This window comes from Drosophila yakuba, chromosome 3R (genome assembly GCF_016746365.2).
Source record: "Drosophila yakuba strain Tai18E2 chromosome 3R, Prin_Dyak_Tai18E2_2.1, whole genome shotgun sequence".
Lineage (NCBI taxonomy): Eukaryota > Metazoa > Arthropoda > Insecta > Diptera > Drosophilidae > Drosophila > Drosophila yakuba.
Window position 1 is genome coordinate 16,220,119 of NC_052530.2, and position 17,665 is coordinate 16,237,783.

Sequence of the window (17,665 nt, forward strand, 5' to 3'; positions counted from 1 at the left end):
AAGTACAACAAGTAATTCAACAGGTTGGCTTTCTCTAATTTGATTGTTTTTGTTTTTCTCTACATATACATATACATACACAAACGCACACATATCCATATACACATAATTGTATACATTGTTAAATGCATTATATTGAAAATTGATCTGTTCATTTCATATACATATATTCATATACTTGATGGCTCCAAACAGTAAAACTCCTTGTATGTCCTGTGCATGTCCACACACAAACAGACAATATATACAAATCCATAATTGACCGATACTTAGAAACTGATCTGTTGTAAATACGTTTTAGGGTAGACTAAGGATTAATTGACTACAATTACTAGAGATTACAAATGGTCGCTTAAATCTGCCATTCTCATTTCTCTGGAAGATTGAGCTGCTCCCCTGCTTATTCATCTCGTATTTGGAAAACATTTATTAATAGACAACAAGAAGACGACGACGACGACGACGAGATTATGCATACGTTGAGATATTGACAAGACATATTGACAACATTATAATTTGTTTTTTTTCTTCTTCAAATTTTTGTTTGTGTGAACTTTAATTCGTTTGTAGTTGAATTGGAAATTCCGTAATTAAAGCGCTCTGTATTTACTGGGTAATTTCAAAAATGTTCCTTTTATTGTTCTTCCTAGGGAGGTTCAAATAGCTTCTGGCGCACTTTCATACAAACAAAACACTTCCATTTAAATAAAAATTATAAAATTATAATATAAATATACATAAGCCGTAATAAAATGAATTTGTAAGCTCCCATTGCAACCCTCCCTAAGGTTGGGTCAAATTTATAACCTTCGATGGGAACCGAAGAACTTAAGCTACTTCGAGTGTTTTTGGTAACATTCTGTGTGTTTTGTTCTCTGTTCTGTTTTCAGTACTTAGATTATGACATAAGCTACAAGCCATTGTTAGTTAATTGTTAAGATACATACTCACTACGTGCTACGCAAACAAGGTCCTGCCTGACATGGGACATTCTCTAGCGAATTGGCATTATTCTTGGACATTCATCGAATCGTTACCATACATTTTAGGTGGCTTCAGGCGGTGGATATGTCGGGTGGCGTGGCAGGTTGGGGGTTAAGTGGGGGGGCAGAGAGGCAGCAACTGCGTTGGCTACGCTGACTTCTAATCGGCATACTTTGGACCAGCCAAAATACTTTGTTTCCGGGGGCTGAGCAGGCTAGGATTGGCAATGGCGGTCATTACACCTGCTTGGCGGCACTGGCATTGGCATTGGAGCCACCCTGGTTATCTGTCTTCTGACGCACAGCAGTTTCGGGCAGGAAGAGCACCACAACGCCGCCGAAGATGCTCCAGGCGGTGAGTAGGGTCATTAAGAGGTGACCCTCGATCTTGTTCTGAAAGATATACGTTCGGGGTTAGGGGTAATCCTTACGGGTATGTCTGTGCAGGAGGAAAACTCACCAGGAGCGATAGGTAAGGGGTGAGGATCAGGGCCAAACCGGCGGCCACATTGCAGGCACCCACGCCCACATTGCGTATGGGCGTGGGATACAGCTCCGCCGTGTACACCGGCATGATGGTATTGCCAGCACTGATGGTGAACTTGCCCATCATCAGGAATGTGATCTTCAGCCAGAGCAGATCCGCATGCCCCTCGGTGATCGCCGCACAGCAGCAGGCGACGCCGGCACAGATCAAAGTGGCGCAAAAGAGCCACTTCTTGCCCACTTTGGTGATGATGTACATGGCCACGGCGATGGCGGGTATTTCGACTAGGCCAGCTAGCGCCTGCGGAAAATATAGATAAAACATAGTATTCAGGAGGGGATGTGGACGAGCAGGGCAAGTGGACAAGATGTCGGCTGGGCGCATTAAATCAGAGCGGCATCAAAGGTGCGCCCGGCGCTGTCAAAATAAATTATGCAATAAATTAGCCGAAAACATCGCTGTCACGCCCATTGTCGACTGCTGGACAGTGCTGAGCAGTTGGCTAGGAGAAGTCAGGAAAAATCGGACAACAATACTAATCATTAAAATGGCACAAAGTACATATGTATGTATGTGCATCAAGTAAGGAGATTGTATAAGGTGGCTTGGATTTTTAGCTGATATTTCTAATTTTGTAAGAAACTAAAATTAAATTTAAATATATTATTCATATAAATATTATTCATATAAATAATTTTACCTGTACGGAAATTTTAAGACATGACGAGTGCGAACTTAACATCTTTAGCCCACTTATTCCATTAGCTATTAGTTCCACACAAAAAAAAAAAACAAACAAACAAACAGACAAGCATGGATTTCTGACTACATTAGATGCTTTAGCGCTTTAAAACAATCAAATCCCGAACAAATGCCAAACATGCCGAGCATTTTGAACACTCAAGGCCCGCCAGCACTGTGCTCAACATTCTGCTGGCCATCTGCCAGGTGGAAGGGGCTAAGATGGCTGCGGGTGGAGCTGCTTTACTATATGGATGGTGGGTGAATGGGCGGTGGGTGTTGGACAGAAACATCATAATTCGATTGCAAGCACATTTTCACGCTTTCCAGCCGAAGAACACTTGACATCGAACAGACAATCTTTAGTCAGCGTCTGATGGAATTGCTGACAAATCCAATTAGGGGGCCATCAGTTGGTGGACCTTTTGGCCATAGCTAAATGCCTGATTGCTCGTATATGTTGACAAGATTTCGGATGATGATTCCCAGGCCGTCGCCGATGATTTGCCTAAGTGGATTTCCCTGAGCCCAATCTGCGTATACTTAGCTCAACTGGAAAGCAGCACAACTCACCGAATTCAAGTAGACATTGCCGCCAAAGGAGCTCATGTTGAGAATAATGCCGTAGTAGACCAGATTCATGGTGAACCAGATGCAGAAGAAGCAGATGGAGATGCGGCGCAGGTAACTGGAGCGGAACAGGTAGGTAACATCCTGCGTACTGCTCTCCTGCGTCGGCGGCGTCAGCTGATAGTCGGCGGGTAGCTGGCGACCATTGAACTTGGCGGCCGCCTCAATAATGCGACGCACTTCATCGATTCGACCCTTGACCAGCAACCAGCGCGGCGATTCCGGCACCACAAACCTAAAGTACACAAGCACCCAAAATGAATCAAAGAAAATTTGGCGCAGGAAACATGTGCGGCGTGAAATATGCCACTCTGTTTATAGTGGGCTACCACCCACGCGCCGTTTTCTTATTTATTCACATGTGTTCACATGTGATCTATAGTATATACACATCTGTCTTCGTGTCATATATTATGCTGTTAGTTTACCTGTCCAAAGCGATCAAAGACTTACCAAAGAAAGCACAGGAAGATCCCCGGAATGCCGATACACAGCTGTAGGCGTTGATAGTCCTGGGTCAGATAGGCCAGGCCCGAGATGATCATGTACGAGATTGGCAGTGGAAACAGGTTGTACATTCCGGCGATGGTTCTCCACTTGCCATCCACATACTCAATGGCCAGGATCAGGCCGGAGTAGGTGACCGATACCGACACCAAGCCAAGCAGGGCGCGAAGTGTGAGATAGAGCTCGAAGGAGCTGCAGATATAGAGCCAGAGACCTAAAGGAATATACAAGGAAATATACAATTTTCTGATAATTTAAACTAGTTTAGGAAATGCTCAAAGATGAAAAAATATCACGTATACAAACACTTAATGCAAGTCTGCAAAAAAAAGCTAAATTCAATTCTGCAGATAGCAATAAAAGTTAAGTTTCTATTAAAGATTTTACATTTATAGTAAATGAAAGTTATGTTGGTAATAAGTTGAACAGTTAATTAACGCTTTAAGGAATTTCCTAGGAATCCCCAGCAGCCTCGCAATCAAAAGCAATTCCGCACACGTGCCCACCCTCGATGCCAGTCCCTCATTAGTAATGTCCTTTCGAATGCAAATTTCAATTATACATTGTGAGAGATTTAATCAACAAGGACAACAAGGCTGCCAAGAGCCAGGCAGCCACAACTGCAGCAACGACCACCTCCACCTGACAGCCCGGTCCCACAAAACCCGCAGAGAGGCACTCGATGTGCTCGTGTTGACCCCCCGACATGGCCAAGTTCACAGTCAACGGAGGAGGACATCGTCAGGGCCAATGTCGGTGTGACTTCCGTATATTTAGGGGTAGCCATGAGGTGGGCTGAGGTGGCCATAGTGTGCATGTGTGTGTGTGTGTGTGTGTGAGGAGGGGGGTACTAAAATGGCCTTTATGCCTCGAGAGACACTCACCGAATATGGTCTGCAGCACGGCCGATATGAAGAGCATTGTCTTGCGGCCGAACTTGTCCGATAAATAGCCGGAGATAATGCCACCTGTTGCCACGCCCAGCAGGAAGAACATCTCGGCCACGTTCTTCAGGTGTTCCTTCTCGCACACCAGATCCCACTGCGACGTCCAGGTGTTCCCGACATTGTCGTTCGTCTCGTACTCCCATTTCTCGCAGGCCACCAACTTTTTGTCCATCTCCGGCGGAGTCTAAATCAATAGCGATGTATATTAGCAAAGGTTTCTATCCTGAACCACTGGTGGTTAGAGTCTCACCTTCCAGTCTGATGGCAGCGTGGTTTCATTGCTCACTTGACTCCAATCGATGCCCTCCCATCGCCGGCAGTTGTCGACGGAGCCACTCAAGTTCCGCCAGGTGGCCACTGGCATCAGCTGGAATTGCGCTGGCCGCTGGCACCAGAAGTCCTTGTTGGCCGCCTGGTAGATGGACGAGGATATGTGGAAGGTGTTGGGCACCTGGAAGAGCGACAGCAGCACCGTCATCAGCAACTGCCACTTGCCGTAGTGGCCCATCAGGTCGCCGATCACGTCGGTCTCGTCCTCATCGTCCGCCGGATCCAGTCCGCTCACCGCCGCTGCCGGCGACTGAGGCGTCGCTGTCTGCTGTTTGGGCGGGATGGTGGGGCTGGTGGTGGGGGATGGTTTGGCGGAGTCGTGCATGATGCACAAAGGAACTGAAATGAGAAAAGAACTCTAATAATGAAATAACTCTAATAAGCTAAATTTTAAGGATCTTTAAAGTATAGGCAATCCTTAATTAATTTGGGGTTAACAAGTTCTTATATTCCTCAAAATATATGTCACGAATATAGTTTGTTTGGTAGTGGAATTAATGATATCATAGGAACTAGTTACTAATGCTTTATTTCTTTATCAACCGTTGATAAATAACTGGCAAAGATGCAGATTGACTTAAGCGAACATGCAAATAATCGACTTCTGCGGGCAGGGGAATTAATTTTATTGCCCGTGTCAGGAGCACACAAAGGAGCAATTAGTTAAGTGGTCAGTGACTGGCCATAAACCAACTCGGAGTCGGAGACGGAGACGGAGGCCAAAGCCTCTCAGAAACAGTCCGAATGCAGTCAAGTCAAGCGGCTCTATTTCATTTATTAGGACAAGCCCCCCGCTTCCATCCGCCCCCTTGAAGGGTTCTGATGCCCAAGTCCGAGTCCGGTCATTGGTCAACCTGCGTTCGATGGAATTCAATCACGTTGGAGGCGATTAACTACAGCAGCCGGAGACCAGCAAAGCAAAAGCAAAAGTTGGTGCTGAGCACCGAGAATGGCGAACTGAACTGAACTGAACTGAACCGAACCGAGCTAGCACTACAAAGTAAAAGAATAATAGCCAAGATTTAATGTAATTGCGTCGGGGTGGACGGAGGTAGGAGGTAGGAGGAGTATGAGGCGGATGAGGAGGAGTAGCTTGCTCCTGCCATGTTCGTGTCCTTTGCTCAGTTTGCTAGTTGAACTTCTACCCCATCCATTCCGGTCGCATCCTGCCTCCGCTTTGCTCTGTTTGCGTTTTCTTTTGTGGCCACTGACCAGTGGGGCTTTTGTAGCGCATTGGCTTTGTCTGGGATTTGCCCGGAATGGGTCCATATATACCAGATATGGCTGAATTGAGCCCGCGGCCCAAGTAGCCGAAGGTATCAATGCCCGAAAGTAGGCAGCAGGCTGGCAAAGTTTTCGTCTTGAATTAGCCGACTTAAATGTTTAATTCCGTTCAGTTGATTTATCTGCGGGGTATTAGTAAGCCAAACTAAGCAATCACGCAGCGAAAGGATTTCGAATTATTCAATAAATTCGTAGTAGACTTACTCTACTATGTGTCACTAAGTAGGATTTTCTTAACCCCGTTTAGGAGTCCACACTTCCGCTAGCTCAGTAACAGCTATCTAATAGTCCAGCAACTCTTGTTTCTTGTGCCTAAATTAAACACAAGTGAATCGTACTCTTTAAAACTATGCGCAATATCAAATCTCTCTTTTCACATGACTTGTCAACAGCATGGATATCACTATGTGTCCCCATGAATCAAGTTCTCGCACATATCAATCAACGGAGCCAACATTTATGGCACAATTCCCGGGAGCCGTTAGTTAAATTTGCAAATGCCCAGGCGCCGGGGGGCGTGTCCAAACCCCCGGAAGAGATATTCCATTTAGGAGGGGACTTAGCATATGTGGCCTGTGGCCAGTGGCCGCCACACCGCATCACAGTGGCTGAGGCAGCAGCAGCAGCAGCAACAGCAGCAGAAGCTGCAGCAGTGGTTGTGGCAGTAAAACTCACGCCATACACCGCACGTGATAAGCAGTTGAGCGCACATTTTCACGCACTTGTAAACAGGAATAAGCGAAGCGTGTCCGCGAAAAGCCGCGGGCTGGAGCGACCACCCACCCGCCCACTCCATCCTATGTCGCCGTTGCCTGGCAGGATAATTAATTATCAATTTTATGAGCCACCCCTCCGCCTCCTGGCCATCTGCAGTTTGCAGTTTGCAGTTGGCTCGAGCTTTTGGCCAGAGTTACTGGGAGTTTCTGGGCAACTGCTGTCGCAGATGCAAGTGCCACTGCCAGTGCCACTGGTGTCCGCCGAAGGTCGTCGCGACGTCGCCATGTCGTGTATGTGATGTGGGCACAACGGCTCAATTTCAATGCTATAAACTACGTCGTCGTCGTCGTCGTCGCCGTTTACCTTCAACTCGCGGCGCACATGGCGTATGTGCAATATCATGGCACGCTGAAAATAACGCTAATTGCATTCAGCAGCTGTTGTCGCTCTGGTCACACCCCAGTTGTCCATTCGGGCCCCTATTCCTGCCCAGCTTCCCATTCGCTAGAAATTTGCTGGTATGACAAATCGACAGATTCCTGGTTTGGGAATTTAATCAATTTAATAAACTAATTGGAAGCTGTCGAAGATGGATTAGTCCTATAATTCGTCCCTGCGCAGGCTTTAATTGCAAATAATTGGCGCGCGGATTTAATTGGCTCAACAAGATAATTCGGAAAGTAAGTTAAATAATGTATATATTCCATTATCTAATAACAAAATAAAATATTTTATAGAAGCTAACTGTCTACTTTCTAGAAGTGATGAGCTCTTAAATGTATTGAATTTGTGTTCTAATGTGCACATTAATATTAATATTTATTTATACATTCCAGCGATATATGAATGTTCCACTCAATCAATTGCCTAGCTTAAAGTAAAAAACTGGTTCAAATCGCTCATTCCTATTTTGTATGCATATCAGAGCCCATTGTACTGCCATAGATAGTACTTTATAGACAGTTTCACACCCCATGCAAATCAAACAGCAATGGCCCATGTCAAATTGCTAATTACGATAACATTGCAGCCATAAATAATAAATTATAATGCCAAGCAAGATCATAAAAGTGCATGCACATCCCGTTCCCACTGGTGGTGTCCACATATCTGCGAATTCCCAGGGAGCTGGAAAAGATCTGGAGGCGGATGCGTCTGGGCGCGATCTCTTGACACGCTCCACCAGCGCCAGGGCGCCTCAATTGAACACGATCCACACAAGCTCCTCTAATAATGATTTGTTTCAATTGAAAAGTCAATGCCAGAGCTCTCTCCCACTCTCCCACTCTCCCACTGGCCATTAATAATTCGCTTAGCTTTCATTCGTGGTTAATTAAAAATAGCGACGAAATACGGCGCTAAAGACAATTGACAACGGGTGATAGAGAGTGTGCGTCTTTCTTGCTACTCATATTTGCATAAAAATGCGAGAAATTACTACCGCTGGTTGTAAAATATTAATGAATAATAAATTTAATTAGCCGAAAGTGTGTGTGCGAGCGAAGTTTCCCTAGCAATTATGGCGTTTTGTATTTCACACAGATAATGAACACTTTTTTTGGTATTTCCCTCTATGAAATATAAAAACCTACAAAGGGATAATCAAATAAAGATTAAATTAAGTTTTGATGTATATGTTTCGGTATCCGTTGTTAGAGATTTAATAATATGCTCAATAATCAATGTTTATTTGAATTCCTGTAGATTTAACAAACTGATCCCCGTCCATCGGAGTTTTTAAGGCAGTTTAAGTAGCACAATGACAAATTGCGGGGGGCTTCCCCAGGCAATTACGACTAGCCGAGTGTAGATAATCAGGAATGCGAAAGAATCTCATAAGCGTCATAGTCACAAAAGCCGAAATGTGCTAAATATTTCTAATACAAAGGCAAGCGTTTAGCTCTGGGGAGCGAAGAGGTGGGGTGGGGCGGCTTTTGGGTGGGTGGCTGCTGCTATGGCTGCTGGCAGGAGAGGCAGACAAATTGCCGCTGTAATTAGCCGTCATGCATATAAAAGTGCATTCACTTTCATGCCATGATAGAAAAGAGAATTGAGAGTGCCGAGGGGCGGGATGAAATGGGTTGGGATGGTGTGGTATGGGTTGCGTTGGTGATGATGATGATGATAATGATGACGCCTGCATCTGCATTTGTGCAAGCATGGCTCGGTGACGTTGCCAGCTAATTTGCACATTTATAGGATTTGATTTGTTTATTATGCATTCACCGCCGCGGGTGACGAAGGGGGGGAGGGACGTGATGGCGAGCGAGTGCTGCCAAGTGGGTAATAGTAATCTTCAGACACTTGCACGCAGCAACGAGCTGCGCTTCCGTTTCTCCGACAAGTGCCCTCAGTGCGGATGAGCGATGACGATGGCGGCTGGTGGTTGGGGGTTTGCAGGAGCGGAACGACATCCCGCCGGATGACTGCCCGTCATAGTATGGCATTGGCCAGCCTCACTTCATCACTTGTCAGACTTATTGCAGCTGTATGACAGCCGCTTTCGGATAAGTAACATCAGCGCTGCTCCACGGGGCGTATGCGCAACGTCTAACGAATTGCATTTAATTCTGCCGGCTTCTGGTTGCTGGTTGCTGACTGCTGCCTGCTAGTTGCCTGTGGCGATAGTAAATAATGGCAATTCAAATTCGATTTACGCCCGCACAACGCACCATTTTCAGTATAAACAATTCCACTTTAACTTTCTATATCGCCGATTTGCGCACGAACGTGCCCGAAACTACCGATAATTGTTCGATCTTCTGATGGGTGAAATTTACGACCTCACGCCTTGCCATCAACACAATTGATTTTGGCACTGGGTAAACAAATTCAAAAACGAATCCATAAACAACACGAATCCGATCCGGCCGCTTGAGCCAGAAAACTAATACGACTAATTTCGAAGTGAATCAGCCAATAAATGAATGAATTTACTCCCAAACCTTGCGTTTTACGGCCATTTTTCCGGAGAAAAACAAATGCAAAGAAAATATACGAATCGACTTCGAATAGGCTGCTTCTCCGTCCAAAGAAAACTTTGACCGCCATTAAAATCCAAATTTCAGGCATCATAAATTTTGAGAAAAACAAGTCTAGCGAATTATTCATATTAAAATTGGTGCTAACATATTTTAGATGCTTTTTCGTTAACATGTGTAAAACATTGTTTAAATACCCAATTTTTTTGTATACCATTTAATTATCGTTTCTTACTGTACGACGTATAATTTGAAAACCATTGGTATCGTTGAATTCTTACATACTTTTGTCAACTAACTTTCGAGCTGAGAAGCACTAAAAACATTCACCTTGTGTTTGGCAAATGAAGTCCTGGCCATAAAAAAGAGCATATGTCAGCCATTTTCATATCAATGCGAAAACACATTTGCAACTTTATAGGCCCGGCCAAAGCCACAAAGCCCTCGAACACATTTGATTGCCACAAATTGAAGGCAGCTTGACAATTTTGTGTGATCGGATTTCGTAAAATGGCACATTTTCACAAATTTTCAAATGCCAAAATCATTACAATGAAGTGTGCTCCCCTTCGCACAAGCCCACTCACGAACAAGGATCAAATCAATTCGAATCAATTGAAAAGGCAGCCACAAAGTATTTGAAAGTTTTTATGAGGTGGGCGTTTTGTTTCCACATCTGTGCGTGCATGTGTGCCTGTTTGTCGATATATTATGCAAATTTCAGCTACCTTTGGGTGGCTCATGGCTTATGGCTCATGGCTCATGGCTCCACCCCGCCTACATCACTCACTCACAAATAAATTCATCTCAAAACCGTTCATCTGCGGATATCTTTTATTTAGCAAGAATTGCGAGTGGGGCAGCATTTGGAGAGGTGGAGGTGGAGGTGGAGGTGGGTTGGTGGAAACATTGCAATATGGCAATTCCGTTTTGTACTCGTTCACTTTGGAAGGGTCCTTACTGGCTTCCTTCCGTTTGCCGCCTACCGTGCAGCTGCTGCTGGAATGTCCTGCCCAGTTCAGTTCAGCTCAGTTCAGTTCGGCTTGGCTTGGTTTGGTTTGGTTGGTTCGGTTCAGTTGAGTCCGGCCCTGGCTGCATTTTGCTGTAAACAAAGTCAGAGATGCGATGCACAGGATACAACCGGACTCGCAGCCGGAATCGGTCCAGTGTTGTAGTGTACTACAAAGGAATATAGGTCATCCAGCCATGGGCGAAATTGAGCTAACAAAAGGTATATGGGTACTCCATTTAAAAGTCACATGGTATCCGTCAATAATGTTCACTAGTTAAACAAATATTTAATATTCTGGTAGAAAATTGTTTCCAAGAATGCTCTTTGGCTCTAAGAGGAAAACTCATTCTACCGAGAAATACTCAAGTGGTCAAACATTTAACCACTGTCAATCAAAGCTATACTTTCGCATAGGGTATTTCCCATTTCGTTGGCCAGTCTTTTTTTTTGGATTCATATTTGGTATCTGTTTAGCTACACTCTTAATGTAAATCCGTATGGATGTCTAAGTGAGTGCCCGCTGCCGATCCATTGTTGTCAACATGAATTCACAATTCTATTTCCATTTGGACTTGTCGGTCGTTGGTGATGGCTATAGGGCCCTGCCCTTGCTCCGCGGCTCGTGTCTTGTTAATCGAATAGCAAATCGTTTGGCAATTTCAAATTTTGCCAGCTAAGCAGTCATCTGCCGCCCCAACAGCCCCCCGTCCCCACCATCAACCCCGCCCCTCTACTGTTGGGTCGCGCGCCTTTTTGATTAGAATTTCCATTTCAAAGTGCGCACTGATTTGCTACTTTTATGCGCTTCCAATCAGTGGCAAGTCGAGAGTCAAAGCATCCGCCATTAGCATAATCTTACGGCAAGGAGTGGGTGGGCCAGGCGCCAGGTGATTGCCAGCTATGTTTGTTTGCCTGCCCCCCCTTGACCTCCGCACCTGCCAGTCAGTGGCGTGCATTGTCAGGACTCCCATGCCCATTGGAATATGCTTGTGAGCTACTCAATATGTTCAATGCTGGGTTCTGTGTCTCGTGACTCAGCCTTGTGGAGTTTTCTACTTCATATTTATGAGCCCTTTTTGCTTCTTAGCCTTTTGCCTTGAGTAACCTCCTTCTCAAAGGAAAATCAAGTTTTATACTTAAAACAATATTTTTAAAGAATGTATAACTATTTTACTAAGGCGATAAGACATTTTCTAGAATCATAAAAGTTGCCATTGTGCATGTTAGTCGATATGAGCTGGCCACTTTTAAAGACTATTTCCGTTTATGTCATTTATGGTTACCATTATGGGGGAAATCCTCGAGGCAAATTCGGATCCTTGGAGTGGGATGAGCAAATTCTACCCGAGGGCCTGAAGCTGGCTTCAACAATCTGTCAGGATAAAGTCATTGTCGTTGTCATTGTTGTTATCCTGCTGTTGTTCTTGTCGATGTTGTTGTTGTTGCAAGAGCCAAACAAATAGACTCGGGCGGGGAAGAAAAAAAACAAAGTCACAGAGACAGAGGCAGAGCAAGAAGGCAAGGAAAAAAGGCGCACAAATAAACAAAGGAGAGCAAAGCAAACGTCGCTGGCGGCACGTCCGCGAGCAAGGATGCCAGGACATACGAGTATATTCATACATCCCCCGTTGCCAACGTCGCCAGGCAGCCTGTGTGCGTAATGAGCTTACCTTATGGAGAGACAAAACAAGTTGCTGCGGGTGTTGCTGCTGTGCTGCTGGTGTTGCTGGTGTGGCAGGTTCGGGCGCAGCCAATCCTGCAGCACGCGTCCTGCTGCACAATTGGCAGGGCTGATGGCGACTTCCTAGCGCGTTTCCTGTGGCTGCCTCTTGTTGTTTTGATGGTGTGTGTCTGTCTGTCTTGGCGCGGAAATCCGTCGCACGCTCGTCGTTTTATAATATTTTTTTTTTGTTTTTTTCACTTTTTGAATAAATTTACGGCTAGAGGCGCACTAAACGGAAGCTGACACATAAAATGCTGTCTGATTTTACGAGCGTCTACGGCCCTACGTTCTCTACGGAATATGCGAATATACACGTGGTCAGGTGGGGGTGCACAGCATTTGCTTCGCTACTAATTCGATGCATTTCGGTTATTACTCATACGCAGCGTGGTACGGGGCATGGAAATTGATTCGCGCGCGCGTTTTCCGCCCGCTGAAGCAAGAGCAATTTGCAATTTGGACAACCGTAAATAAGTGGCGGCGAGCAGCGGCACTCTAGTAAATAATAACGCGAAATTATAATAACAATAATAGGTTGATATTATGAAATTTTTGAGCGGTGGTGTGTGGGCTGCCGCTGCCCGCTCGCATTATTTATGGGTTGTCCAAACATTGTCTGGCGGAATTGTCTTTGGGCGGAATCATGAATCTATGTGTTAGCACATCTCAACGGAACTCAGTATATATAGCATGATTGTTGCCACTCGCATTTGTTGCTATTGCTGTTGCTGTCGCTCTTGTTTTATTTATTTAATTTTATACTATGCGCACTCACGCACCCACACCACGGATATCGGGATCTCGGAATCCCAGAATCTCAGAAACACAGCAACTCAGAGTTTTTGATTTTCGGACCTCGTACCGCTCTCGTACCGCTGGTCTTTTGGCTGCTGGCGGCAACAACAACGCTTCCTGCTCTTGATTCGCACTATTTCCTAGGCGCTGATGCTGAAAATGCGATTCGACTGGCGACGGCAAAGGGCGGCTGTGGCGACTGTTGCGGCGTTCAAGTTCATCACACAACGACTGACCAAGAGCAACTGAGCGCTCGTCTCCAAAGCGAAGAACTTTTATAACCTTCCCCCCAGCGCCGCCCCCCGCCCAGCCTCACCCTCGACACCGCCCCCACTGAACTGCGACGCCGGCAGCGGCGTCAGCAGATTCGTTGCTCGGATGCTGCCGCTTGGACCATTCTTTGCCAGCCGACGACGCCGTTGTTGCCTCGTGCGTTTTGTTGTTGCTTCTGCCTCTGCCTCTGCCGCTGCACCTGATGCGCGTTCTCTTCGGGCGCTCTCTTAAGCTCTCTTCGTTTCTCGATTCGGATTCGCGTGGCGCGCAAAACTGTTGCTGTTGTTATTTAATCGCCGGCACCGCTTCACTCGGCATTACTGCCATACACTACGCCCCACGGGGACTCCCCGAACTATCGAAGCTCATGGAAAAGGTAAAAAATGTCATTTACAAACTGATTCGCTCGAGTACTTAATGTCCCATTCATTTTAAGATATTAAGTACTTTTTACTACCCAGCAATGCAAAAATTCTTTTAAAATAAAGTCATAGTTCAGATATTGAACTGTGCATGAAAGAGTATCCTTTAATACAGCAAAAAATAAATAGATATGTGGAAGTTCATTCCATCACAATCCCCATTTGTCGACTCCAACCCACAACCTATCAACCGAAATAAGAGTGTTCAGTTTTCGACATCAACAAAGCGTTTTCGCTCCTCCTCTTGCACTTCCGCCTGAGGTGTAATGATATAAATCAATTGATGAAGGAGGAATGACTGTAGTTATATCCGATGTGTAAAGTGCAGTTTGACCGACAGCTGAACAGCGAACGGTGGCGGAGATCGAGGAAAATCGGCGGAGCGTGCCGAAAGATCGCCCGCCAACCGGCGATCAGCGGGTGTTTGGTCCTAATGTATCTATCCGTCAGCGGTCGAGACCAATTTGCCAGATAGATCACATCAAATATGATTCTGACAATTTGTTGACACTTCTGTATGTATGTAGTTTGTGGGGCTTTTGTTTTGTTTCTCGTATTTATTTTGGGGTAGATAGTTGACGATGATTGTTTAATGGCAATTTTCAATGCCTGGTTGTTCTGGGCGTTATAATTATAATATTGACAGAGATCTCCCCATCATGCATATCTCTGCCTCGCTTCTCTTTCGGCAATGGGCGAATAATTGTTGACGGAATTCGGCCACTGAGTGTACTGCTTTGCGATTGATTTATGACTGCGGGGTCTGTGGGGTGCGCGCTTGTTTATTGTTATTTTGTCTCATTACGCGAAAATTTGGTATTTATTTGCTTAGAATATTACGAACGAAGACTAAGTTGCAAAGGTATTCCCACAACCGTCAAAGATAACAAACAAGAATCTTTGTTCGGCGGCTAAATTGTTGCTAATTGAATGCCATAAATGGTGTTAATTGTAAAGTCAAGCCTGGAGACTAAATTACTATTGCGATATCTTTATACAGTTAACATTATTAAATATTTTCAAAGCGTTATCAGCTTAGAAGTGGAAAATATTTGTTTTCTGTAAGGTAGGTAAGTCAATACTCTGATTAGCAATGTGATTCATTTTAAATATAATTCGACGTAAATGAAATCATGATTCATTCATCCTGTTGATTTCCGAAACGCCCTCATTCTTCTCAATGTTCTTAAAGAAAATATAATAAATTTCTCATCGCCGTCGTATATTGTCAATTGGGAATTTTGAGTGATTAGACTCGTTAAAATTAGGTCACAAAATATATGAAGTGCTCATAGAAAAAGTCGTATATGATGATCGATTGTATGTTGATTTAATAACGTTTATTTTCTAATTTGTATATATTCTGTATTGTTACAAACATATCAATGATATTATTTAACTCTTTTAGTGCAAAATTGGAGCTCCCACGAGTTGAAGGTTAAATAAATGAAGTGGCATTGTTTATTTTGAAATGTTTTATCAGTTTTTATACTTTCTTATTACCTTATTGTTCCCACCCAACCCAACTTCTCACCCTTTTTAAACATTGATTCACAGCTCAAAAATAAGCAGGGTAAGTAATCGCATGCGATTTTTTGCTTTGCCTGCTAGAAAAAAGTACTTCCTAATCAATTCAGAACACTCTTACAATAAAAATGACTATTATTTGCTGTTGTTTTGGTTTGGTTTATTGCTTTTCTAGCGGGGCAAATGGAATGCAAATTGTGCTGGATTTATTTATAATTTCCCAACGACAGAAATAATTAGCTATTGAGTGGGGAATCAAACAACACCGAGCTTTTATCAATGAACCAAGCTGAAATGGGGTGGGGTGTTTTTATATAGGAACAGCAATAAGGGAGGGGCTCGACTTGGTTTGGCTGACAGTCGTATCGGTTTCAATTTCAATTTCAGTTGAGAGTTTTGTTTGCTTTGATTTATACTAATATTCTAATTGGATTGGCGCTACACGTTTTCCATAAATTAAGTGGCATACAAATAATTCGCATTCACATTCGATCGGTGGGGATTACAAAGCAAAGTACGCAGTATGGCAGTATAGCACCCAAAAACCCCTGCATGCCCCTTCCCCCCACAAAAACTCCTTCTATATTGCAACGTGCAAGTGTCACTGATTTATGGCCAAGTGCGAGTAAATGTGTGTGAGTGTGCTGTGCCAGTTAGCTTGTTTTGACCAAGTTAACTGGTTTAATGGCCCAATGAGGAGCAGTGGTGGCCGTAGTGGCAGTAGTGGCATACTCACTTGTCCCGCTCCTGCTCCGTTGACTCCGCTCCTGCGGCGCCAGCAGCGGCAGCTCCAGCTCCATCGACGGGCTGTCGTGGGTTAAGCTCTTGCGTTTGGCCATCGCACTTGCCCGTCGTTTTGTTTATACTTCTTATATTGCCTTTTGATTAATGATCATATACTAATTAGCGAGATACGCGAATTGGCAAGGCCAGTTTTGATTTCAAATTCTATTTCCAGTTCTGGTTCGGTTTCTGCACACTCGATTTACGACTTGGCGCCTTCTTCCCGCTCTTATCACGCTCGTGCGGCGCTTATCAAACCGGCATTGGCTGGGTTCCGCTGGGGACTGTGGTGACTGACTGACCGACCAGCGGGGCACTAGGGCTAGGGCGCTCGGAATAGGAGCTATTCACTCCGTTGCCCCACATAAATCACGTTCCAATTAACCGAAATTGGCCAGACGTGTTGGCATTCGGTGGCATTACTACTGTCCAGTAGTTCCGCAACAATGGCTCAATGGGATCCCCGATAAAACTCGGGATGATCCAGGCACTACGGCGGGATTGGGATTGGTACTGCCTCTTGGCGCGACGTGTGAACTGAACGGCGAACGGGGGCTAACTGACCGACCAACCGACTATTGGCTGGCTGGCTGGCTGGTCAGCAAAGCCCCCAGAGTCTGAAGCGATTGGCGTCGCCTTCGGCTGGGGCTACCGAAATTCACGATTCAACGGCAACATTCCGCCGCAGAAGAGGGTACTGTATGATTTCTCATATGCTTGCAGCACGCCAGAACGAAATCTGGCTAAATGCCTGGGTTGTTAACACCCCATCAGAAATTCTTTAAAAAATCGTTTCACTTACTGTGGCCAATGCATGTGCCGATCATAACTGTTAGCTTAAGCGGTCTTTCCTTCTTATCTATTTAAAAGTCAAGCTAAACTCCCCTTTATACGACTTTAAAGCTCCAGCTAAATCATATAAAATGTGTACAAACCCATGAGCAAATTATCATTCAAATTATATAAAATTGTAAGAACTGAAATAATGATTTTAGTAATTCTAGTATTACGTTGCAAAGACAATACAGGTACATGAAAATAAATTCATTATTTATTTAATTTGTTAGAGTATTTCAACTTCGCCTGGTCCCCAAATGCAATTCGTTTTTCTTGTGTGTACTTTTTTTTTGCACGGCTTGTTTGTTTTGGTTTTGTTTTACAATTCACAGCAAAAAGAACAGCAGCAAGTTCGTTTATTTGGGGGTTCATTAAAATGTATTTACACGTTCATTGATTACTAGTTTCGAACCGAAAGCTCGCATGTTTGCTCATTGAGAAGTGATGTGCGCGGGCGACAGCTGAATGCCATATGCCATCCCCGCCTGAATCTGTAAGCCTCATTGAACTCGGTCGGTCGGTCATCAATATTTTTCTGTGATTTCAGGTGGTCTTGATGGTTCCGACGTGACAAGATATGCAAATTTCAAAGAAGTGCCCTGAAGTTTGCCAAAACCGAGGTCAGTTTAAATCACCTTAAGCGTAGATATTTTTTGAAATATTTTATTTATCAATTGGCGTAATCT

At 44.5% G+C, this 17,665-nt stretch overlaps 1 protein-coding gene across 4 annotated transcripts; it reads right to left on the reverse strand.

The window, feature by feature from the left end:
• Positions 1-605: 605 nt before the first annotated feature.
• LOC6537081 (organic cation transporter protein) lies at positions 606-16,662 on the reverse strand. 4 transcript variants are annotated; one of them, XM_015192611.3, is made up of 8 exons: positions 13,216-13,385; positions 12,290-12,633; positions 4,546-4,964; positions 4,233-4,479; positions 3,295-3,562; positions 2,785-3,076; positions 1,444-1,770; positions 606-1,376 (listed from the first exon to the last, which is right to left on the reverse strand). In XM_015192611.3, exons 3-8 carry the CDS (start codon positions 4,948-4,950, stop codon positions 1,221-1,223), a joined length of 1,695 nt encoding a protein of 564 aa, XP_015048097.1. In that variant the 5' UTR covers positions 4,951-4,964; positions 12,290-12,633; positions 13,216-13,385; the 3' UTR covers positions 606-1,220. The 4 variants fall into 4 exon arrangements, with proteins under 4 accessions (XP_015048097.1, XP_015048098.1, XP_015048099.1 ...); XM_015192612.3 differs by having other exon boundaries at positions 13,205-13,385; XM_015192613.3 differs by having other exon boundaries at positions 13,198-13,385.
• Positions 16,663-17,665: the final 1,003 nt, after the last annotated feature.